General features: G+C 33.1%; 1 protein-coding gene across 2 annotated transcripts; it reads left to right on the top strand.

Annotated features, from left to right (window-relative positions):
- Nucleotides 1–387: 387 nt before the first annotated feature.
- On the top strand, nucleotides 388–25,392 carry LOC120329335 (zonadhesin-like). Of its 2 annotated transcripts, XM_039395933.2 has the most exons (44): nucleotides 388–587; nucleotides 1,072–1,189; nucleotides 1,482–1,681; nucleotides 1,934–2,079; nucleotides 2,567–2,708; nucleotides 2,893–3,075; nucleotides 3,384–3,529; nucleotides 3,631–3,732; nucleotides 4,169–4,337; nucleotides 6,066–6,192; nucleotides 6,537–6,681; nucleotides 6,873–7,002; nucleotides 9,014–9,105; nucleotides 9,184–9,331; nucleotides 9,703–9,965; nucleotides 10,320–10,472; nucleotides 10,748–10,917; nucleotides 11,373–11,517; nucleotides 11,800–11,963; nucleotides 12,044–12,162; nucleotides 12,547–12,657; nucleotides 13,084–13,203; nucleotides 13,623–13,808; nucleotides 14,216–14,392; nucleotides 14,721–14,897; nucleotides 15,377–15,565; nucleotides 16,256–16,438; nucleotides 16,730–16,918; nucleotides 17,410–17,529; nucleotides 17,800–17,849; nucleotides 17,935–18,070; nucleotides 18,414–18,590; nucleotides 19,061–19,154; nucleotides 19,414–19,597; nucleotides 19,775–19,954; nucleotides 20,711–20,866; nucleotides 21,626–21,742; nucleotides 22,042–22,147; nucleotides 22,228–22,407; nucleotides 22,632–22,686; nucleotides 23,015–23,152; nucleotides 23,329–23,455; nucleotides 23,852–24,000; nucleotides 24,180–25,392. In XM_039395933.2, the coding sequence occupies exons 1-44, from the start codon at nucleotides 509–511 to the stop codon at nucleotides 24,493–24,495; spliced, it is 6,558 nt and encodes a 2,185-aa protein (XP_039251867.2). In that variant the 5' UTR covers nucleotides 388–508; the 3' UTR covers nucleotides 24,496–25,392. The 2 variants fall into 2 exon arrangements, with proteins under 2 accessions (XP_039251867.2, XP_039251868.2); XM_039395934.2 differs by lacking the exons at nucleotides 21,626–21,742; nucleotides 22,042–22,147; nucleotides 22,228–22,407; ... (3 more) ...; nucleotides 23,852–24,000; nucleotides 24,180–25,392 and having other exon boundaries at nucleotides 19,775–19,949; nucleotides 20,711–20,853.
- The last annotated feature ends 353 nt before the right edge of the window (nucleotides 25,393–25,745 follow it).

Here is a 25,745-nt window from a genome sequence, read left to right as displayed (position 1 = left end):
ATTCAACAGTACAGAATTAATGAATACTTTATTGTTTAAGTAACTATTTATAGTAAATGTTTATATAGCAAAGGAAAGAGAACAGTAAATTGAAGTTTTGAATATTATTTAGAAATAATTTATTTCTTTATATTACGATTAAAATATTTGCAATTTCTTGATATTTCTTAAAAATAAGTCAAAACAGAGTAAAATTGATCTAGATTTTCAAAAAAGATGAATATTGGGATAAATACCCCAAAAAGCTGCTTTTAAGTTGGTTTATTCAATCTAAAACGAACTTACAATATACAAATTGTCTTGAAATCAGTTAAATAGCTTTAACACCAATATTACTGAAACTTGTTTCTGTTTTATCAGATGAATTATTCCGATAAATGTGACAATTACTAAGTCTGAATTGAAATTTTGCCTGGGAGCTATTTCACGACGTATTTTGACAATAAAGCAGATTTTTATATGAACTTCCATGTCTAGATAAACTAATAAAATACATTTACAGTGGAATATGAATTACGTTGTTTATTTTCTTTGGACATTATTATTTGCTCTCACATCCTCTCAAAGGAATAACCCAGAAACTACAGGTTGGTAAAACAATAAATATGGAACATGACGAATGTGGTATTTCAAACCACTCATCTCCAGATCATATACAGTATACCTAGAAAACACTAGCTGCGGGCGAATTGTCTTGGAAGAAGCGTTGCCAACATGCTTGGTAACGTAAACCTGGATCTGATGATTATCTTATGTTTTCGATCGAATTATGTTGTGGAGTATTTTCAATCACCAATTATTAAAAATTAAAATTTTATATATAAAGTTATACTGGTTTTTGTTTATAATAATATGGTCGAACATTAGGCATTTATTTATTCATTTTAAACCCACTATAAACACTCTATGCTACTGCATTAAAACAACGAAAAGGTGCTGATTTTCGTTTTATTTTTTATGGTTGTTTTATGTGGTTGCTATGACAATTTTTATGACGGTATGGAATTGTAATAAAGGTACATCTTATGAGTAAATTACATTCACGATACCTATTTTTGATATATTTTCTAGAAAATGAAGTTAAAGTTGAATACATTTGCAACAATCAAAAAGCAACATTAGAATGCAACCAAGATTTTCATTTACTTTCTATTGACCATGCTTATTATGGAAGAATGGAAAGAAATGTGTATGTAACAAATATATTATATAACTTTTATACAATTTGATTTATACTCCGTTACAATAAGTACAAACAACATCTCATTGTCGTTTATAATATAAGTGTCGTAAATACCACTTTATAACATAGATAGCAACAATGAACTTAAATACTATAATTATGTTTTTTCGTGGTGATAATTAGCATTTTTCCGATCGTTCATTTATATATTATATATAATTCGTTTGTAATACAGTCAATCACATGTGTTTATTTTGAACTATGAAGTAATTTAATTTATGTTAATTACTGTTTCCAGGTGTCTGCAGCCAAAACCTGATATTATTTTAAAATTTCAAACATTCCAAGAATGTATGTCGTACTCATCTTTCAACACTATATGGAAAGTTTGCCACGGAAAGCGACGCTGTACTTTGTTAGCTAGCGAAGATGTTTTCGGCAATCCATGTTTGAATGGAAATTCTTACATCTTCGTTAAATATCGCTGTGCCCTCCCAGGTAATATTAAGTTATGTCAAGAAACATTGAAGTCATCAATTCATTTTTTGATACTATGTCAGTTCAGTGAAATTGTATACATGGTCACGTGAGCTAGCTCTTCATTGTATCCGACAAACTAATCAAATGACATCACGTATTCAAACTTAAATGACACGTATACGATTTTGAAACTTTTGGATATAGTTGTAATACACGTAAATAGTAAATAGAAAAATAAAATATTATTCGACTTTATGCATGATATTCTAGGCACCTCACAATTTGGAAGTTGCAAAACCGGGGCTTGGGGTTCGTGGGCGAATGACGATGATCCGAAAGGGGCAGGAGATTTTGAGTTATTCAGCAATCACAGAGCCGAAGGGGTCGTTGAATGTGACAAACCGTCCGGCATGGAGGTATTTACATTTTTAATTTACGCTTTCATCCTATTGTTCCGTAGCGAAACACCGAAAGATTATCGCAAATAAATAAGAATGAATTTCTTAACACGGCCTTTGGTAAACGTATTACGATGATATTATATTTTCAACAACAGTGTGATGCCTATATTTGTCGGACCAGGTTGTTGTTTATTAAATATGTTGCTTCAATTTATACACATGTGTCAACATCTAAACACAGTTTAAGTATTTGGAACGATGCAATTTTGTGATGCCCATTTAGTACAAGAATGATTTAAAAAAATCTCTTCGAAATTTGAAATCTAGGAGAATAATAAAATAACCAACGTAAGTGTTTGAAAGAAAATATGATTGCAAAAGATTTAGGTTCCTGAATGCGCCATAGCTTACAATCGTGGCTATAGGCTTTATTTTGTAGTTTTCTTACAATCTTGCGTACGGAAGAGCGCAAGTTGTTTGAGTGATTATATACTCCTCGCAGGTTCGACTTTTAAACGGGGATCCTTATACTTTGGGAGAAGATGTGATCAAAATTGAGAAAAATTATGGGGCAACTTGTATCAATCAACAACAAGATGATAGAGTTTGCAATGATTACAAAATTAGATATTGTTGTGATTCAAGTGAGTGCATTTGAAAAGTCCTTTGTATATTGTACATAACTGTAAGCCAGAACACTTTATTCAATAACTCGATATGTATATGTCTTAGATAACTAACATAAGTCAATTTGCGATGTTACCTATTATTCCCCTCGGAGGAAAAATTCAAATTGATAATATATACTCATTATTGTATGTTTTACAGAATGCGAACGACCGTTACCACCGACAAATGGTTATATGACTTCTACTGAGACTCAAACATTCTCCGAAGGAGATAGAATACAATTTGCTTGTAATTCAGGATATGAACTTGAGGAATCATCCGATTTTATTTGCCTCTCTTCCTCAGAATGGTCCAGCAATGTTCCAACTTGTGTTGAAAAGGGTGCAACTTTTTATTAAACATTATAGTTTTATGTGAATATTTTTTCGAAATGCATAAGTAATCGTTTTCAAGCAAACTTTTCGTATATACACGTATGTAGATTCCATGAATGTCAGAAAATTATCCTATACGAAAAAAAATCATAATACAATACACAAGTGGACATTGCATCGAAATCATTCGACATTTTTAAGAGAAGTATGGAAAATTAACATGCCGATCAATTCAATAGTTACTCAAACTAACGAACGCTGTCGTGTCTATATTGTAAGCTAAATATAGCATGCATTTTATTTTGTATGTTTCAGATACTAATAATATCAAATACTGCTTTACTACTGGATTTCCTCACTATACAACATTTGATGGAAGAAACTACAAGTTTGGAGGAACTTGTAGCTACACCATGGCAAAATCTACACGCAATGTTTCAATTGAGTCATTTTATGTATCAGTAAGTAAACCACTTGCACTTTCATATGTTTGTTGTTAGAAACTTGTCTTTCTCCTATATTCTTCATTGCACAATATTGAAACTAACATTAAAATTTTCAGATTGAAAATTCAAGAATTTTGAAAAGCGAAACATGGATTCGAAAAGTTACAATTGATATTTTCGGACAACAAGTTGAAATGCAATATGGAAAAAGAATCTTGGTAAAAACAAGAAAAACATTGAATCATCCATTATTAAAAACGTTTGACGCTATCACTACTTACAATGAGTATTGGAAATCAAGGTTTTCACTTTACAATTTAAAAATATTTCAACAAAGAAAATCGTTTCTATTAAATAAAGTTCCTGAATCTACCCATTTTATATGTGCATTTTTTGAAAACTCTGAAAAGACCGAAGTTAAACAAACTTCTGGTGTGCAATTTTAGTACATAATTTGAATACAATATATTGTAAAAGGAAATATATGAATGTGGCTGATCTTATAACATGAATGCCGACTTGCAAAAGTATTGTGACTCCGCCTGTCAGAGTATAAAGATAATCTATCTTATTACATATATATATATATACACTTTTGATATGTACTATCAAGTCTTTTTACATTACTTTTTGTTAAACAAAAAAAAATTGTAGGTGGACAAAGTTGTAGTACGTCTTCCCTTCGAAGTCGAGAACAAATTTGTGATTCGAACAAGCGGAAGATTTATAGAACTTTCAACAAATTTCGATATGACCGTTACATATGATGGACAGGGATATGTTTCATTAGGTCTACCAGACAAATACTCCGGTAACACAGAAGGTACGAGATAGATTCTTTTACATATACTTTAAACCTAATTATGAAGCCTAAACTGTTGATATTGGAGTAACAATACATCAGGTGACACAAAAGGTCTATTTGGTATATATTTTTATTCAAACATCTTATCATATATAAAAATGGCGAAATTATAAACAGTATCTGAGACAAAGAGATAAATTTATTAAACAAACCCACCGAAAGTTGGAATGCCACATCAAATTACAAGCCTGTATGAATAGCGATATTATCTGTTTTACTACAATGATGTGGTAGATTAATTGAAATTTCACACCGAATAAATTGATGTAAAAATAATATTATAATACCTGCAGGCACAAGTGATATTTTGTTATCCTATAACCCAAGTATCAAAATATTTTGATGAACACTACGTACTTTAATTGTTAAAAATTGAGAACCATACAAGTTTTAGAAGCATCCGTTATCAAATAATCGTGTGTCTGCTTTTTTGATTTTATCTTTTTAATTAACACTCTGTCCTTCCTACCTTCAACAGCGAGATTGATAAAGTTAACCTTGATCATGATAGCAAGGTTTCAAAAAATGCAAGAAAACTATTCGATAATGTATGCAAATTCTTGAGGCATCTATTCTGTTATAATTCGATAGCATGTGACATAGATAGTGATATGTGCCTCCAATTTAACTTTGAATTTATTGTCATGATTATAATAATTGCATATACATAATCATATGTATATACCATTTGTGTAGAATACATGTGATAATCGTTCTTGTTGTTTGTACAATTTCCATATAAACACACAAGCCACATTTACCTCCGTTACCACTCAATTACGTGCCGCTGCATTTAAAACAAGAGAGCAACACTCAAATATATAGACACGTAGACGAGGGCGAATCAGTCCTTACCGGTACCTTTGACGCTACCGGTACCGATAGAAAAATCCAAATTTCCAGTAGCAGGAATTTTGCAGAATCAAAACGTACAGCCAGTCATCACGCGGACTAAAATCCATGTTCCTTCCCATGGATGAAAATATTACACAGAATATCGAATTTCATGGAATTCATACAAAATTTAGAAATCAATAAAAGTAATAGTCTTCTAGAAAAAAATTTCATTCTCAATTACTGAAAATTTCAAAGCAATTGGACCAGTAATCAAAGAGAAAAGCGACTTTTTAAAAACGTGTCAAAAAACAAGAACAACAACAACATAATATTGAAACGATCTCTATGTCCACTACGTGTCCAATGAGTTATGTTGAGATGTTCTACTATCATAGTATTGATTATATTTGCGATTGGTATATGAACTGAAAATATATCTCACAATACTTTTTTTTTTCTCTTACGTTTTTTCGTCTTATGTATACATAGATAATAGAGTATTTTGCACAAGCATGTTTGTATATGTTTACGTTTACATTCAGTATCTATTAGGCTACTTTAAATACCGACGATGTTTACACTGCGCCACGTGATGGTACCGTCCGTCGATTTACATTTTTTTTTAAATAAATACAGGTGACTTAAACCTGAAAACCTAATCTCACATTCGGTTATACGAGAAGATTGGGCATTCTCTCAAAAACACAGCGGTTCGATCCAAGAATGAGCAAAATTATTAGCAAGTGAACTAATAATATAATTTTTTACGAGTAGTGTTTTGAAATGAAAAATGCGCCTAGTTGTGTCTGATAAGGTTGTATAGTAAAAACCGTTTATTCCGTTTTGAAGGATTGTGTGGCAATTACAACCATAGTCCTGAAGATGATTTTGCAGTTCAGGGTGGATTAGTTGTTTTAACTGAAACAAACACGTTTGGAAATCACTATCTCATTCCTACCACGAACCCGGCAAAAAGGTGATATGGCTTTTTACAATGTCTCAGCATTTTATGAATGAAAACTAGAAAGTTAACACCTATTTGATGGATATCTTTTAACAACCTTGTCAAATGAACCAGATTTTATCAATTTAATAAATGTATTCACAGAATACATAAGTGAATAATTAACAATACAGTTTTGCATAGTTCGATTGTTATCTGTATTCAAAACAAGATGTGTAATGATTCATGGCATACTTCATCGAAAGTCTGATTCATGACTAGTTTTGAAAAAATTCCAACGAAATTTTACAGAAAATGTTCCAAAATTACTGTTTATACCGTTTTTTTCTAAAGAATGCAATTATTTTGATTTCAAGTTGTAACTCTGTTGATGTCATGATTGAATCATCTTGCTTGGATTCAAATAATTTGATGCAATTTGAAGATGAATGTTCTGTCATCACAAATTCAGATGGTCCGATTGCTGCTTGTTATTCTGTTGAGTCAGAAACTTTTCATCAGGTTTACCAATAACTTATTTTCGTAGATTTGTTTGACTTATTTTTCATTGTATAAATAGAATAACAGATTGCCTGTTTTATAATACGTTAAACAGTGTTATGATAACCGAGAAATGTGTTAATCTTCTTTTAATTGAATACCCTGTAAGAAGATTATTATACATATTACATTCATATCATTCTATTGTTCAGAACTGTCTTTATGACGTATGTTATCACAATGGATCAAATGATGCTTCGGAATCCTCAATAGCTGCGTATGTTGAAAACTGCCAGAGAAGAGGAATTGAGATAAATGAGTGGAGAAGCTCACTCAATAAAAGTGAGTTTAATTTTATTTTTAATACATAAATTACCAACATAATTTATAATAATAATAATAATAATAATAATAAGTTATTCACATGCAGTAATGAAGTGTCAATCACATTCTTCGTACTCGCATTGCACTAGTCGTTGCCCAAACACCTGCTTAGATCCCGATGCCGCTGATTATTGCTTTTCTACAACGTGCGTTGAAGGTAGATTAAAGGTGATATTGGGTGCCTGACGTACTTTGTTGTTTGTAACGTAATCACATCATTTGCAGCAATACTAATTTTGTCAAACTTTCACAGGGTGTAAAAGCATTAAAACATATAGTTCTGTGGTATATATGGATATAATACGCATAAAATAAAATCTTACGAAAATTACGGTTGGCGAATCGCGTCTCTGGTTGTTGTGTGCGGGTTCAAATCTTGTGGTCGTTAATTATGGGCACGAGGATTACTGAACTCCTTGCTGTATTAGGGGGGTTCACATGAACTGGATGGGCCACACGGCTACCATCAATCACATACATCTGAAACGAATAATAACTACTGAAGTAATCACTTGCCCAACTTGGACTTGTAACCGGACGAGAAGCAGTAGCTGTTCGCTATTTGAGTAAGCCGTTTATTCGACTGTTCTCTGCTTCCGGATGAATATAAATATCAATATCTCATATCCTAAATATCATTTTATTCAATATCATCTCATCTCATATCATAAATATCATTTTATTCAATATCATAAATATAAATATCATTTTATAAATATCAATAATTTGCCATGGTTCATTTTTTTGATCGTATCCGGATTTAAGTTAATTTGTATGACGCAGTTAAGTGACGTCATAATGGCGCACTGTGACTTAGGCAAAAATGTGTCTATGACTTGGGGACATACGCAATTTTACAACTGTACTATACGCACCAGTCCTAAAACTGAACATTCCAAAAACGAATGTAATTCTCAGTATCTACAATGTCTAATCCCCAAAATAGCTAATCAGTTTCAATTACATTATTTTTCATGTTTAAAAATATATATTGCATCAATATAACACGTTCTGCACACCCACCGAAATAAGACTAAGATCAAATCTAAGAAATAAAACAGCAATGCACCCAATATAAAAGCCAACCCAGGTGAATTGGACTCGGACAGTGAATATCACAAGTGCACGTCTTCCTATACTGTAGTATAAATTCAAATTAATACGCGCAAAGCTAGAATTTGAGATGCAAAAACTCTAAAATACTTCGCCGAGGTTATTTTGCCTTTGTGATGTCACGTGCATGTCATACTAAATCTCCATTTTTATGGGTTTCAGAATTCTTAAAATAAAATCTGAGTTAACAGACAGGTGCGCAGCATTACATAAATACCTATTTTATAAAAAACTCAAAATCGCCAAAATTGACTCACGCAATTCGGTTATTAGCGTGACGATATGATAAACATATGAAATGACACTCTCAGGAACATTTTCATAACATGATATTGTGTATATTTATTCGAACAAACCACAAATGATGTAAATGTAACAAGATATTATAATGGATTAAAATATTGGGCCGTCACTGCACTGCCAGCATCTGGTTTAGTTTATACTAAACGTCATTCACATCTCACTTACCTACACCTCTGTTTCTTCCAATAATTTTATTTTAAATTTTTTTCTGGCAAATAATTTTCATATTTTACAGATTTTAAGTATTATATATCATTTTTAGTTAACAAGCTTGCAAAATATACATATCATCTGATACTTGTAAACTAGCCTAATATTTAAAAGTTTGAATCAACAATAACAACATCTTCATATATATTAGCATTGTATGTTTAAAAAGTGAAGCATAACTGCAGTTGCACCTACAGTCGTTATTTATATACTTTTTATTTGTCATCCTATTCCAGTGTCACCAAAAATTGTTATTTGCTAATCAAGGATGATTCAAACGTCAGTAAAAAATAATTTTTTAATACTTAATTGTGAAATATTGCATATTTTCCAATTGTAACAGGTTGCGTTTGCGATAAAGATAACGTGCAATCAGATTTAGAATGTGTGCCGCTGTCGGATTGTGGCTGCAAATTTGAAGGAAAGTATTACAAGGTGAATTAAATAAGTGCTAAAAGTTTAATTAAATATTCACAATCGAGTGATGTTTTAACGTTGGACTTTTATATTTAGAACAGAGAAGCACAATTATCTTGGCAATGTACAAGAAGATGCGAGTGTCTTAATGGAGTCACATTTTGTAATTTACATACTTGCAATGAGAGTGAAACGTGTAAGAGAAACATTCTAGGACAAGAAACTTGCGTGAAAGATTTTGAAGGTATCCTGAATTACATGATTTCTGTTTCTACGTTTTCATAATATGTTCTATAATAACGCCCTATACGCGCTCTGATTGACATGTAGGGTACTACGACAGAAGTTTTTTTTTGCCAATTGGCTCGTCTGATACAAGTTTTCAGTAATATTAAAATTCACAAATTTCTCCGATTTCCAATTGGATTGATTTTAAAATAGTTAAACAAGTTAATGATCAATACTCAAACATTGGATCAGTACCACAGAAATATGCTACAACAATATCAAACTTTTTCCTTTTTGAGTATGATAATTGGATCACATCTTAGGAGTCAATTAGTAGCTCATAAAATCTACATTACCATGGTTACCAAATAAAACCTATATGTTTAGATTCGGCACATGTTTGCAGAGCCTGGGGATCACCCCATTACACAACTTTTGATGGAAGTGGTTGGTACGACTTCAATGGTCGATGTGGATATATCATGTCAGCATCATATACCCTACCACCTAATGACCCACGTTGGTTTCTTGTCAGTGCCAAAGGAGGTTCTAGAGATCAAACCCAAAGGATACTATTTCTAGAGTCTGTACAAGTACAACTTCAAGACAAAGCGTTGGACATAGTTATGTACAAAAATGGCACAATCACGGTAAATATACAATAACTTTTAGCGTTTTAACACAAGAATTGTAATTTTTAATCTCCGATACAAATCAGTGTGACAAGCACTGAATGTTAGTAATAATTAAACTTATACTCCGCTGAAAAAGAATAACAGCTAATTTTTTTAACCTGAATGTCGTAACAAGTTTTGCATTATAAAAATATATATATGGATTTTCATTTTAAAACTAAATTTATTTTGTTATGTAAATGAATGGCGATCTCTAGTAGAAATCCCAGTGATATTTTACCATTAAAGCTAATATTACATCTATGTACTATCTGAATTGTAACCTGAATTTACATATCGATATTGGAATATGGAAACTTAAATGTATAGATGAACAATGATCGTGTGTTGGAGGCAAGAACAAAATTATTTACAATATCACGTTCCGGGCGCTCTGCAATTGTTTCAACACCGTATGGTCTGGAAGTATCATTTACTGGACAAGTTATGTATATCAAGCTCAACGAAAGCTATAAGGGACAGGTATGTATGTATATATAGAGGCTTTTTAAAGTAGTTTTAAATATGCTTGTTTGTGTTTCTTTCTCAAATTGAAAATAGAATAATCAACCAGCCAGACATTAGCTTTCGAAACTGCTGAAATGTTCGTCAGTGCTTGAAAACCCGTCGCCAAAGGCTTAGAAATACCACCAACCTAGAAAAGTCACCAACTAATTTCAATTGACATTGTACAAACAACGTATGCTTGCGCCATAATAATTAGTACTGTGATCATATAATATGTTTTTGTGCATTAGGTTCGTGGCTTATGCGGAGATTACAATGGAGACCCGTCGGACGACCTACTCTTACCTTCAGGATCCATGGCAAGTTCACATGATCAATTTGTCGGTGGATATCAGTTGGGAAGTTGTTTAAGTGATCACGCAACATCATATGTTTGTTCTCCTGAAAGAGTAGATATGTGGTGAGATTTATTTGCTAGGCTATATTAATATTTAGGATTTACACATTTATTACAAGGAGACAAAAGCCGATAAGACGGCTTAATCATATGGCGAACCACGGCCTCTCGTCCGGTTACCAGTCTATGTCGGGTATAGGATTAGTTATCCAGTTAATTGATTTCGAAAGCATGGACTTGATGATGGAGGAAGCCGTAACTGACCAGCGGTTACGTGAACCCCACTATGACGGCCCCATTAAGAGTCCAGCAATCCACTCTTGCATAACTATCCCGCATGAGATTCAAACTTGCGATCCAGCCTAGAGTAAGGAGAGGCGCGGTGGCGAGCGTATTTCTGACGCATACCACGATGCGCCACATAACCGAAGAAAATATGATGGCATACTTTGATCGGCTGCCTCGTAATAGATTAATCATAATTAAAACTCTGCCTGAAATTTAACATATTTTGACAGGAAGTCTATTGATTACTGCGGAGCTTTATTAAATCCTGATGGCCAGTTTTCATCTTGTCATCAACATGTTGATCCAGAAATGTTCACAGAAAAATGTTTATTTGATGTCTGTGTAACTGAAGGAGATAAATCCGTTCTTTCACAAGTAAGTTGAATTGTACATTAATCATTATTTTAACAAAAAAGGAAAGGAAAACATTTGAAACTGAAGTAGGTAAACTGAAACTGAAATTTCATCATTTAATTCAAAATAAGTTAGTCCAATATGGAAAAGTCTCCATGAAAACTAGCCAACTAACGAAACTTACGTCACCAAAAAAGCTTTTTTTTGCCTGCCAAATTGTGTTCGCTTTTATGTATACATAATTTATACGGTAATAGTTTGCGTTTTGTGTTATAAATTGTCGAGATTGTTTTGCCACACCAGGTATTTGAAGAATATGTAGATGCTTGCAAAAGGGAAGGAATAGATCTTTGTAATTGGAGATCAGTGACAGGAATATCACAGCTTCAATGTCCCTCACATAGCACTTACAACGGGTGTTCATCATCTTGTCAAGACACTTGTTTTAATCCATCAGCGTCAATCAAGTAAGAAATTTTCACATCGAATGAGAGGTAATTTCTTTCTACACTGACCTCCCCCATTTAATAAATTGTTTTATATTTAGCTGTCGTAACACAACAGTTGAAGATTGTGTGTGTGATGCTGGTTATTTGCTTGAGGGAACAAGATGTGTGACTCCAAGGGAATGTGGTTGCACCAAAGACGGATTGTATATTTCTAACGGTATTTCTTACAATAATGGTTTAAACGTTATTCAAAGAATAGCGCATATAACATAATTATCTGTGTGAGTTTAAATCAACGATTTCTTAGTGCTAAGTGAAAAGCTATATAGCAAATAAACTATGAAAGCTCTTTACGGAGAATTTTATTGCGCCACTACAGGTAAAAAATAAACTGAACTTACAAATTCAGGGTTCTGAATTTAAAAAATATTTACTTAAGTAAGCTCGCTCGATCAAGATTCCGTGCAATCAATATGTATGCGACTTTGGGAACATCATTGATTGTTACAACACTATAGTTTTTGTTATTTTCATGGCAATTGCAAAAGCGACGTCTGTTTGATTCGATATTTTTTCATATCTTTTCTATTTTCAAACACAGGCGATATTATAGTCAATTCTGACACAAATGTTGAATGCAAATGCAACGGACTAGACGATATATCTTGTTATTGTTTACCAGGCTTTTTAATGCAAGATGACATTTGTGAAGGTATTTTAGAATTGTATAGGAGACGTTTAATTTGATTTTTGCTCCCAAACGGGATATTTACATTTAACTTAACTTCATAAGAAAAGGAAGCATATTTAAAATAAAAATTAGTGGCCAACAGCTTCTAACAAAAAATAACTGTTACAATAATAGAATTGGACATGCAAATCATATTCAATTATCGTTGTACTCCCCTTTACCACAGACAAAGTCATAATTATCTTACAAAGCAAATGTTGATAGACAACTCGGTAATTAAAATGTTTCCATTTTGTCATATCATATCCTTGACCACAGCTGGGGAGAATTCCAATTGAGTATATTGTATGTAATATATTATCAATGTGCTGCATTTAACCAATTACATCACGCATTTAATGAAGTGATACATTATCTTGGGACCATTTTTGTTTTTGTTTGTATAAGATGTGAATGAATGCACAGGAGAAAATACTTGCCATAAAGATGCTGATTGTACTAATACCGTCGGATCTTATTATTGTACCTGCAAGGAAGGCTTAGTTGGTGATGGCGCGGAATGCATAGGTAATCACAAATATGTTTGTTTTAAGTATTAAAAAAGTAGTCGGCCAACTTGTTGTTGTGCCTCCTAAAAATGTTATTGTGAATAAAATTAAACTGATGATAGGATTTTTTTTTCAAATATTAGAAAATCCACATAGATATTGTTAATAAAATTAATTTTGGTGTAGAGCGCCTCCCTATTCAATTTTCAGTAAACCTTTCACGCTATTTTTGATGTGCGTTAGGATTTTTTCACTTTAAACTCATATTATTAAGTAAATTTGTGTTATTTTGAGTTACCTCTAACCTGAACCATATTTTCGTATTTCCCTGCACGTAATTTCTTCAATGATTCATATATTTAAAAATACATTCAGTTAAAGAATTTCAGGTGAAGAAACAACTCGTGATGAATAAATTTCTTTTCTTTTTAAAATCAGATGTCATATGCCCGACACCGAATGTAATGGAAAACACAAGAATCTACCCGGAAAAAGAAAGTTATCGAGTAGGCGACAGAATTTTATACTTTTGCACAATGGGTTACGAATTGAATGGATTTCCCTGGAGAGTCTGCGAAAGCAACGGAACTTGGGCGAATAAAGAACCGACATGCAAAGAAAAAGGTATTATTTCGGTATCTTAAAGAAATCGTGTCACACACTCGGATGTACCCCATATCACACTTGGCCATACTATTCCCAATTGTCCCACACTTATTTATCCGACTATGATGAGTTAGGTTAGATTGTAGAGAACGAGTTGAGGTAAGATATGTTCTGGGTTAGGATAGAAATATTACGTTGGCAGAAGGTCAGTGTATTCATATGAATTCATACAACTGGGCCCAGTGTGGTATACGTTAGAAAAAAACTTGGGACAAGTGTGGCACAAGTGGGAAACGTCGATTTTGACACACCCTTTAAAATTCTTTAACAAAACGATAGTTAGATTGAATTTTCGATTACTTTGAGTCAAGTATAAATATCGAAAATTATTAACAACCAAATTTGTTTCCATTCCGTTTTTCCAGTTGTCTGTGCCCAACCAGATTTTATCCGAAATGGCAGATTTACGCCAGAAAGACCGGCATATTTGGTAGGTGAAGCGATTGCATATAGTTGTTATAATAATGTCGACCTAAAAGGAGACAAAATTAGAACGTGTTTAGAAAGCGGACAATGGGATGGTGAAGACCCAACATGTCGAGGTGAGTAAAGATTTTGTCTCATGCAACTCAAGAATTTAATATTACATACAAGTAGTGTTCAGAATTCACATCTTAGCTTATTGGTCTAACATAGCATTGTCAAACAATTTAAGAACGAGCTATCTCGTATTCGAATTTTCTAGTATCTTTAATCGTTGACAGCTTTTGAATTCGAGAGAAATTGGTTTCTTTTAAATTGATTCTGTAACAGACTTCAATATCAATGATGAACGCATTATTTGACGACACACACGCCATACTGATGAACTGAAAATAAGCACTACTTAATACCTATGTGACATAAAATACTTTTAATATATGCATGCAGAAAGATGTCCAACACCGAATGCTCCAAAAAATGGTTTGGTGATTTCCATGAGCGACGGATTTGTGGAAGATGATATTGTGGAATATCAATGTGATAAAGGTTTTCAACTGACAACGATACCGTTCCGTACTTGTTTAAAAAATGGTAGTTGGGCAGGACCTGAGCCCTATTGTGAAGGTATGACAGTAGAACTGACATGGGCAATTCAATCTGGCCCGCCTGATGCTGCCACAACCAAAGTAAAACCTAATTATGAAGTTTTATTTAAAAAATAGCTTAAAGAATTTGTTGAGATTGTGATTAAATTTAGGGTTCTCCAGAAGTATGCGCACCAAGATGTCGTACAACCTGAATCTTAACCGGTACACACACATACCATTTTCAAGTTGTGCGCCATCTTGGTGCGCATACTTCTAGAGGTCCAAATTTAGCTTTGACACGAGGCTTATTGTTTTCCATTTTTGCTTTTGTAACACTGTAAATATTCTTCATAAAATGTAACCTTTCACGTCACACTTACATGGCCGCCAGTCTAGGTGGGCAAAATTTTGGTCCCTTATCCAAAACCCACCCCTGCAGTAGAACCTGTAATATTTGACTTAATGACATGGGCATGTCAAAATTCGAGTGAATGCAATTAGAATAATGATTTTCAGAAAAATTGTGCGATGAACCTCCTTCCATTGATGCGGGGTTCCACATACCGAGAAACCAGGACGATTGGAAGATTGGAGACACGATTGAATACATTTGCAGTTCTGGATATGGATCACCAGTCATGCGAGTAATGACATCAGAATGCTTAGAAAGTGGAAAATGGTCATTCGAGCCTCCGGCATGCTTGGGTATGCATATTTAGGTGGCAATATTGTATGCGATCTCACTTGCTGAACGTGGTATGCGTTTGATCTCATAAAGATATTCTCATGGAATTCCACTCAACCACACCCATCTTTAAACCATAACAATCATTTTGATTATTTTGGAATTCAAGAAAAATTATCTCAAGGGTTATTCTGTATACCAAATCAAAATCACTTTTTAAGCATTGTACCAGGCCCTGAAGTTCGGGCATATTTGATATAATTGAAAGATGATTTATAGCAGGGGTGTGCAACAGGCAGCTTGAGGGCCACAATTCGGCCCGCCAAGCCATTTGGTGTGGCCGTTTTGCCCTTTATTACCGTAAGACTATTGCCTTCTTATTGTGGGCATTTTTCAAATCGTTGTGTATATGAAAAAACTGAATATTTTGTGCGGCCAAGCTAGGTGTCTGAAGTTGGTTATAAGACCCTCAGACAAAAATGCTGCACACGCCTGATTTATAAAAATAATTCTATTTAATAACATCTTGTCTTGAGACATGCACAGTTTAGTTATCCATTCTTCATTCCAAGTCTTCTTATTGATGCAGATTTTTATTGTGCTATTGTAGACGTTATAACTTGGGTGAAAATATTACACATTCAAATCATGACCACAGCTGTCATTGCGATAAAAACGTATTATACCCATTAATACAAAAATATCTTCAGATATTGACGAATGTCGTACAACAATATGCGATATGGAAGGCACTACAAACTACACTAAGATTCGAGACTGCTTGAGGACTGTTCATGACTGTCATCCTGACGCAGATTGCATCAACAGTCCCGGAACTTTTCATTGCGTCTGCAAATTAGGATACAAAGGAGATGGACGTGAAAATTGTTCATGTATGTACGCAATTCACTTCCAGTTAACACTTCACACATCTTGCAAATTTGTTTTCTTGTTGCTGACCTGATGTCACTTATATATATATTGTCGCTCATAATCAGTTCCCATTCTAATTTTTTGAAATTTATTTTCAGTAGGATGAAATAATCAGTACCTGACATGACTTATAAATAATAACTTTACTATTCCAAAAGGCCTGGAAAACTAAATCAGTTTTCCCAACTACAATATAAGTGTTTTGTCCATGTCTTAAATAAAATATTAATAAATTAATTACTATTTTGTAGTTTCTGTTCCTTGTCCTATTCCACTAAGTATTGAAAACGGAGAAGTTGAATTTTGGGCGGAAGGCACATCAGCTGAGGCAGGAGAAATCATATTTTTCAGTTGTAAAAATGGATATGAATTGGAGGGAGATTTTGTCAACACTTGCAGGAATAATGGAAAATGGTTAAAAAGGAATCCAGTGTGTAACGGTAATTGTTTATTCAGAACACTCAATTGGATTAAAACTCTTAGTTGGCAATTCAGTGTGATCTGTGATTATGAAGAAACGAAGAAACAAAAATAGTTTAGATTTAGTAATTTGCAGTTTGACAGTACTGATCAATGTCTTAGATTTAGAACATGAGAGCATTGCTTAAATAAGCAGACAAGATTGCAAAAACGCAGTAGTATCAAGTCTTTCACGGTACCGCTAGTCTTCCTCGTCGATAAAAAAACGAATTTGCTGACCAAATGATCGCTGGAATGATATCGTGGAACCGCCACACGGTGCGCAAATTTCAATTTTGATGACGTCACACACCCAAATAGGCCACCACAACAACAATATTTAACCACTGAAAATTTCAAAGCAATTGTCTCAGTAGTTGAAAGGAAAAGCGAAATAATATCAAGAAGAATCAAACAACAATTTTGAAAAAATGAAAAAAATATTAACAGAAGTACATTCATTATATTGTAGATATCGACGAATGTGCATCACAACCTTGTCACGCAGATGCTATTTGTGTCAATACTCCTGGGAGCTACATTTGTTTTTGCAGAGAAGGATTCAATGGAGATGGATTCAATTATTGTTCAGGCAACATTACGCTTAAAGATTTGAACGAATATGTTATCCAAATTGAAAAAAAGTGAAAACTGTTCGGTTATTGTCGAATAAATCTTTTTCAAACGTTTCACTGATGAACTATTTCCAAAATACTCTAAATCAAATTATATTTTACTCACAAACAAGAGAATTGAGTACATTAGAAGTACATTCATTTGTAACTGCAAATTATAAAAGTTATTTTGAATTTTAGTTTAATTAAATATTACTGGTAACATTCTTACTGATTTTACTTTTCAGGATGTCGAGTTGAAGGTTGTGGATGCGAAAGAAATGGGATGATTTATAAAGTATAAAAAATTTTTTATACCATTTTAGGTATAATATAGAAAAAATTGAAAATGATATTACTTCAATTTATTTTTTATTTTTCAGAATCTTGAACTTTTTTGGACGAAAAACTGTGAGAACCAATGTATTTGCGAAGCAGGAGGTATAAGATGTGCAGATATTCCTTGTGATGAGGACCAAACGTGCGTCCAAGACCCAATCGGATCATATTATTGTCAAGGTAATTTTTAGCTGATTCAGTTGAATTTTGTTGATCAGCACTAGATTCAAAAACCCCAGGTTTTTATGCCTTTGCAGATCGAACTATAATTACTAATCCCAGGTCATTTTAGAATATAGATCCGAAGTTTTAAAAGTTACTAGTTTAAACGAACAACTGCAATGTCAAATTTTCAAATAAGAAAGCATGGGAGTTGTCATTTTGGACTCTATCGTCGACACTTAAAAGTATGATATGGAGGTATTGTATATGTCAGAGGGAAATTATGACGTTGAGTAATTTCCACAATATATCTAACCCCAACAAAATTCTAATCTATATCTTATTTTATATTATATTAAAGGAAAATCTGGAAAATGTGAATTAAGACCTCATTTAATTGAAGTTCCGTATTGCTTCGACAAATACAACCGCACTGTACAATATAATGCCGGGACATGTTCGTATACAGAGTGTTCTTCAAGACAAAATACCTGCTGTGGGATTGCTTTGGAAGATAATGAAATTCTTGAGTGTAAAGGTGAATATGCCAAAACTTCGATATAATTTAATACATAATGGGACTGCTTGGATGGAAATGAATCGCCAGTGATCGAGTGTACGGCGTACATGTTTCTCGTTAGAGCATCGGTAAGGCCTGAGAGCACCAGTTTTCTCTAAATATCGGCAGATAACCAATAGCAATACAAGTACTGAACATTTGAAATCGATCAGCCTGCTAGTTTTGGAAGAAGATTTTTCTCAATAAAAATTACAGGAAAAAACGATGTGTAGATCCACTTCTTGGCCAATAGCTTTTATTGTAGTAGCAGTAGCAGAACAGTTTGATGACTGGTTAATGATGAAAGGTAAATGTAACTCAGGCTCGAACCTGACTGCAACTCTCGAGATACCTGAAACCTGAACTTCCACGAAATCATAGATTCGGCGCACAAAATACGATTGCTAATGATTATACAGAAATTCATACTTCATTCCTCTATACTACAGATGCATTCTACAACGACTATACGATAACTGTTCAGAAGGTTGCCCGGTGTCAATGTCAACAGTGCATTAATTCGAGAACATCGTTCCATGGAAGGTAAACGTGGAATGAGAGAAACGTTTAGTTGAAAGAACTGCAATTTACATTTTTACAAATGAGTTTTTTATAATCCGTATATAGTGATATACTTTCTCGAAATAATTTGATTTATATTTGGAAGAATAATGCTGCAAAATCGTAGAACAAGCATACGTTTGCAATTTTGCACTCCAATTTGACGAAAAACTGGATATGAATGAAAATAACACATTAAAATATATTAATAAAATGAAAGCATTGCTGTATTTTGTTTTAGAGCTTACGGAATCAGTGATAAAGGAAACTATGTCCCATTTTCACACGGTTTAATATATCATGATGGTGAATTTCTCACAACTACAAATGTAGATGGCACATTTACGATATATTTTGAAGCCGGACTACAAGAGTTCTTACTTAGATTTGAAGACAACCAAAAATTATTCTTAACAACAATGAAGGTAAATTTATTAAAAAGGTAAATTTTATCTAATAACCGACTTTGAAAACTGGTTTATCAAAAGTGTTTCACAACCTTGAAAAAAGGTTTGCTAACGCTTAATTTTCTCCTACGGTATCACCGTTGAAATAAAACGTTCATTCTATGTGTTAGATATTTATCAAAACTATATTAACAGATATTGAAATTTAAAAAGAATGGCGGATCCATATTCATAGATATTCAAATACCAATGATATCAGAAGAACTAACGGAAAATAATTCCATGAACGAGTGGACAATAAACTTAGAAAAAGCATCAATGTCAGTCAATCCCGTGTCGTTCTACAAACTGTCCGGTCAACCATATGAGGGTAAGGTGAGAGAAATAAAAAAAATAAAAATAAATATATTGAAAATATTGTGAAGTATACCATAATATTTTTTTTTATATTATAAACACATTTATCAGTTTAGGCAAGTGGTTTAGGCAACGCTTTTTCACCTCGGGTGGCGCCGTGAACCTCCTCTGCAACTGTTTATTTACATTCTATGGATTAAATTAACTATGTCTCTGATACTCTGATTCCCAGGTTACTAGTTCAACTTCTTACATCTTTTAGCTTGGATTTTCTTACCTAAACAATATTAGGAATAAAAACTAGAACGACTTAAAAACACGGAAGAAGAATTAAGAGTATGTCTTTCGCACATTCGTTCACAAATTGCAGCAGTAGTAAAGAAGCACCAGGCACAACAGTCCCACTGACATCCGCCATTATTATTCTATATATAACTGTTACTAAATACAGGGTATGTTGTATTTACATGAATGAAATTCGCTTATCAGATAGATCTTCTTTGTTTTATATTATTTTATAGCAAAATGGCCTTTTGAGTAGAAAATGTTCATGTTTTGTGATGAGTGTGCTGCGAATATTTAAAGAGCTCAATAGTGTGCCGCGATATAAAAAAAGGTTGGGAACCACTGGTTTAGGCGAACATTATTAATAAATCCCATATGAAAAAACAAAATGATTCCAATTACTTGTACTTGCTTATTGCAAAGCAACAATTTGTAAACAACTAAAAATAAATGTAACCTTTAGACTCAACTAATTGTTTTTCTCTATAGGTCACTTATAATGCAAAATATGTCAACGAGAGGGGATATGAAATTGAAACAACACCAGGAACGTTTTATTCACGCAGAGGAGAATTGATGTTGTTCTATGATATTTTGTATTGCATGTTCAGAGGACAGAGAGATGAAGCGTTGATGCATTTGAAGGTAAAATTACAGTGAGCCGCTATTTCAAGGATAATATTCTATTATGTTTAAGTAAAACCAATTTGCTCACTTGCCGCAGTGTTTATTACTTTATATATAAACAAACAAGAGGGCGATGCTCAAATATATGGACACGAAGTACTATGGGAATGCAGTTTGTCATAGTAGCCTACCGCTACCATACCGCAGTGTTCACGACTACGCCCGAACGCGAAATCGCTAACGCGAAGCCGGAACCGCCCCAATAAGCGCCGTTTTTTTATTTGAATACGTCATCTCACATAAAAAACAAATCTCATCGGGGCGACAAAAATTTTTGAAATAAATAAAACAGTCTTCTAGCGAAAAATGTAATGTTTAACCATTGAAAATTCGGAAGTGATTGGTTTAGTAGTTAATGGGAAAAGCGATTTTTAATACGGTCGCAACAGGAATATTACTAACAACTTGATCAAAAACAATATAATATTAATAAAAAGAAAACGATACTTATGCCCATTTCGTGTCCAATAAAACATAAAAGTATGCTCGCACTTTTCGAATTTGACTAAATTTTAGGAGAGCTAGACTCATTGTTAGTATCTTTACCATTGATAGACCGATTGTGTAAAATAGCTGTGTTATAAAGTACGTTTTAAAATCCTCTGTCATGAACTGTAGTTCAAAACAATAGAGATAACTCATTCATTTGTGGAATTTCACACTCTCATTTAAAGGTCTCTAATAGAATTATTTACTAATAAGAATACTCGAATTTAGGCGGTGATATATCCATCAGTCAATCATATATCAAATCGTAAAGATAGAGATGAAGATTTGAGTTTATGGGAATGGAGCTCCTTTTTTCAACAATGGGATCAGAGAGAAAAGCTGAAGGTTGTAACTTTATCCCTATCATGATAATTAATACAAAATAAATTTTTTGAAAAAAAAAAATTAAGAACATCAAAGATTTGAGGTTTGGGATGAAGCTACATTGCAGCATGGTATGACGCTGACAATCCGTCGGCAAAAAAATTACTTAATAAAATATCAAGTCAAAAGGCTTATTTGATCCTGTTTTTTCAAAACAAAAACCGATTTTAATTAAGAGAATTAAAAAATATATCGGAGTTGCTGTTTGATAGCTTTCGAATTGGTTTATTCACTTATTTGCTAAATATCTTAATTATCAGAAGAAAAGCAGAAATGGAAAGGATCTCGTCTGTGAATATGACTTCACAGAATCTCATAATTATCTGGCAATAGCACGAGCTGCAAGGAAGTTATGCTATGTCAAAGGTAAAGATAACATGTTCAACGGAGTTTTCAAGTTTAATTATTGGAATTCATAAACAACAGACATATATTTCTTCGTTCAGTTCGAGGATACAAAACTAATGACTTCAGAATTGCTGAACAAATAGATGATTTGATTGCAAAGGGAATTTACAAAGCAAATAATACTTGGTATACATCTGTAGAAGATATTACGACACGATCTCAAGGAGTTTGTCTCCCTTTGCCGTGCGATGAAGATCTATTTACAGCAAAATTTAAAGGTGAATAAATAAATTTTTAGTACTCATCGAAAATTACAACTTTATAAGAAAAAATTGCGCACGTGATAAATATTGGAACCTTCTGCAAACGTTGATTTTTCTAACGTTCCAAATTTGTTTAATTTGTGTTTTTGTTCATAAAAGAAGCCACATTGAATTAATTTTAACTTATTATACGCTGTTTTTTTCTCAATATAACATACATTTTTGTTGCCTATTCTCAGTTTATATCAACGGAAACACTACGTTAAATCCCGAGGAGCTGAAGAACATTCAGGGGTATGATATGTGTTTCTGTTAAACTCATTTTGCGTATTTCATACTTGACAGAATAACAATTTTTTTCTGCAAATATACTATTTATTTTATTGTACCACCTAAAGTATGACATCGATCTTATAAGTAGTTATTATTTGCTGTCAGTAATCAAATCATTTGAAATTTAACTATTGAGTAAATTTTACACCGATTAGATTTTTGTAACATTTTTTTGTACAAATGTTTACAAAGGGTAAACTATATTTGTGTTTGATGGTGGCACTCGATAACTACAGTAGTGCCGACATGCTGTTTATAAATCACGCTTTTTTTCTGTGCTAACTTTTAGAGTATATGTCAATTCCGAAGACAATTCTATTAATTTCGATGTTGATTCAACAAAGGAAAATTTGAGAGGTCCTATATACGAAACGAAAGAGGAATGCCAACTAGCATCTATCAGAGAAGATCATCACCGCTTTTATATGTAACTAATATATATATATAGATTTATGATTTTATCTTCAAGTAGGGGACAATACATAAATATTTTCTTTTTACTTCGAATGTTAATATTGTTATTCAAAACAATGCTTCGTTGCATCATTTTTCAAACTAATTTGGCAATGATATACTTTCTTCTAATTGAATTTGTGTTTTCAGACAGTCAAGATACGTAAAAGAATTCAACACAGCTCCAGTAGAAGAGACTAATCTTCTCGGTACTTGGTATAATACACCCTTCAACTGGTGGTCGAAACCTTTTGATTTCACAACTTGCTACATTAAGGTGATTGATTTCTTCATATTTATACTCAGTACAACTTATACTTTGAAAGTCTTTAATACCTTTAGATGATCGAGTAAGATAGTTGTTGATCAATGTGCGGCATTGAATCATAAAGTATATTTTAAATAGTAATAAAAGGGATTTCAACATTCAAGTACCATGGAAATCCTTTGGGTTCACGAATTCATTTCTTAAAATAAAAGACAACTTTCGAGCGAATAACAGCTCACTGTGAGAAAACTTATTCTATGTATGTATGTAACGTATTGACGTCAGATAGCTTTTTAGCGGTAAATTAAAGATTAATGTAAGACTATGAATCCGTGGTATGCATTTATAAGAACAGTAGTATATATTCATTGTCTGGTTTCGTTAAAATATTTAATAAAACTGCAGATTGGCATAAGAGGTGACCGAACCAGGATTTTGGCAAAAAGTTTAGTTGGGCAGAGACTAAATATGGTTGGAAAATTGTACGGATTCCGAGAAGATATAAGTTGGGGAGATAGAAACATGTCTGCTGCTTGCATAGAGGTGAAATGCAGGTAACATACGTTTTCAAATCCTATTTTATTTCGAAATCTATTTATCTTTGAATACAAGCAAAAATATTAATAAATGCTCACTAGCTATTTAAAAATGGAAGTCCGAAGTGCACGACCACTATCGACCATATTATACCATACTGAGATTTTGTGATTCCAGTTACTGATTGTAATTTCAGCGGAAATTTGCTTGATGCAATAAAAGATATAACATTTGTGGATATCGAGCCAAAAGGTTCCTGCAAACAATCTGGAATCAATCCAAAAATCAAGCAAATGAATCAAAACGTATACATAACCCAGAGAAACGAAGGATCGTATCGAATGTACTACCCAGAAAATGTTAATGGACAACAGTATGGACTTTACACGCATTCGAGCAGGGATCTTTTTATCAGCAAAATGACTGCACTAAGAAAATGTTATGCCGGAAACGGCGGAATGTCTAACGTTATGATACCTAGTCAGGGCTTAGGTTTAGTTTTTGATTGTTAGTGAAGAATTTTGATATATAAATATGTATATACTGCTACAATTTTTGAGTTGTTTTAATTAAAGGGCGCTTCAATATGTTACAATACATAAATAGTGTTATTTATGACAATAAACACCAATATACAAAAAATAGCTAGAAGAGACTTTGAAAGTCTAACATGGGACGAAGAAGAGAAATGCAGCATAATAGTAATTTGACGAGTTAAAATACGATCTTCAAGTAATCACGCGGAATTTAATTTTGATCATAATGCCTGACCTATTCAGATACATTTTAACATAAAGAATTAGGTGGCCTTTGCTAGCCTAATTATTTATTCTCTGATGTATGTTAAAAAAGTTAAATAAACAAGATTAGATAATTATACTAGCTATTCTAAAATTTAAATTATAGGAAGAAAATTCTTCTCGATTCTGAATGCAAAATGGGAAATGGGATGAAATAAATGGGATAATTTCGATTGAATCACTAAACATTAGTGACAACAATGGTATTTGAATTTGTCTCGTTGAGCTTGCGGTTTGACTAGCACTTTTATCCTTGTTTCCGTGCTCGGAGATTGCACAAGGCGATGTAACAATATTTCTAATATTCCTTATGCTATCTGATTCTAAATTTGAGAAAGATAAATTCAGTCTAATTAATGTCCTGTTATATAATTGTTGATTCAAGCAGTTTATACCATACATTTTTATTTATATACTCAAAGGTTATCTTTTGGCTATCAACTTCACCAGCTCAGATACCGCAGGCGCACAGGGTGCAAATTGCCGGTTAACTAAACATACCTATCTCGGCGAATGACGCGCTTAGATAGGATATGATGGACTGATACCACCATTCGTATCAAATACAAAATTACTAAACTGTTAAAAACCATCAGAAATCATTGTGCCACTGCATCAAATATGAACATTTCTAGCTGTCTGACCCTTTCACCTAATATAACATATTTAATATATAATGAAACTACACGAAGCCATATGCTTGTAAATACTTTATGGATTCATATTCTATCTTCTTCTGTCCGTGACAGCTTCATACTGAATAGCGTTGGAGAACTATACAATATTTGCTAACCGCGGCAGTGAAAACAAGTTTTGTTGTTGTGCAATCACGAATCGGCAAAATGCTTTTTCCAACGAACCTGTTGTTGAAAGTAAACAATATTGTGATGTAATTATTACCAATCAAGATTCGAGGGTCCTCAATCAGGCCGGTTGTGTCAGTATTAGCCTATCTGTTGATA

The sequence above is a fragment of the Styela clava genome, chromosome 12, assembly GCF_964204865.1.
Source record: "Styela clava chromosome 12, kaStyClav1.hap1.2, whole genome shotgun sequence".
Lineage (NCBI taxonomy): Eukaryota > Metazoa > Chordata > Ascidiacea > Stolidobranchia > Styelidae > Styela > Styela clava.
The sequence above is the reverse complement of the archived record's forward strand: the minus strand, read 5'-3'. Positions and strand labels throughout refer to the sequence as shown.

Excerpts from the sequence above, each read along its gene's own strand:
- LOC120329335 (XM_039395933.2), top strand. The coding sequence starts at position 509 with ATGAATTACGTTGTTTATTTTCTTTGGACATTATTATTTGCTCTCACA. Across the intron at positions 588-1,071 it reads GAATAACCCAGAAACTACAG|AAAATGAAGTTAAAGTTGAA; the intron begins GTTGGTAAAACA and ends TATATTTTCTAG. Across the intron at positions 12,658-13,083 it reads GCAAGATGACATTTGTGAAG|ATGTGAATGAATGCACAGGA; the intron begins GTATTTTAGAAT and ends TGTTTGTATAAG.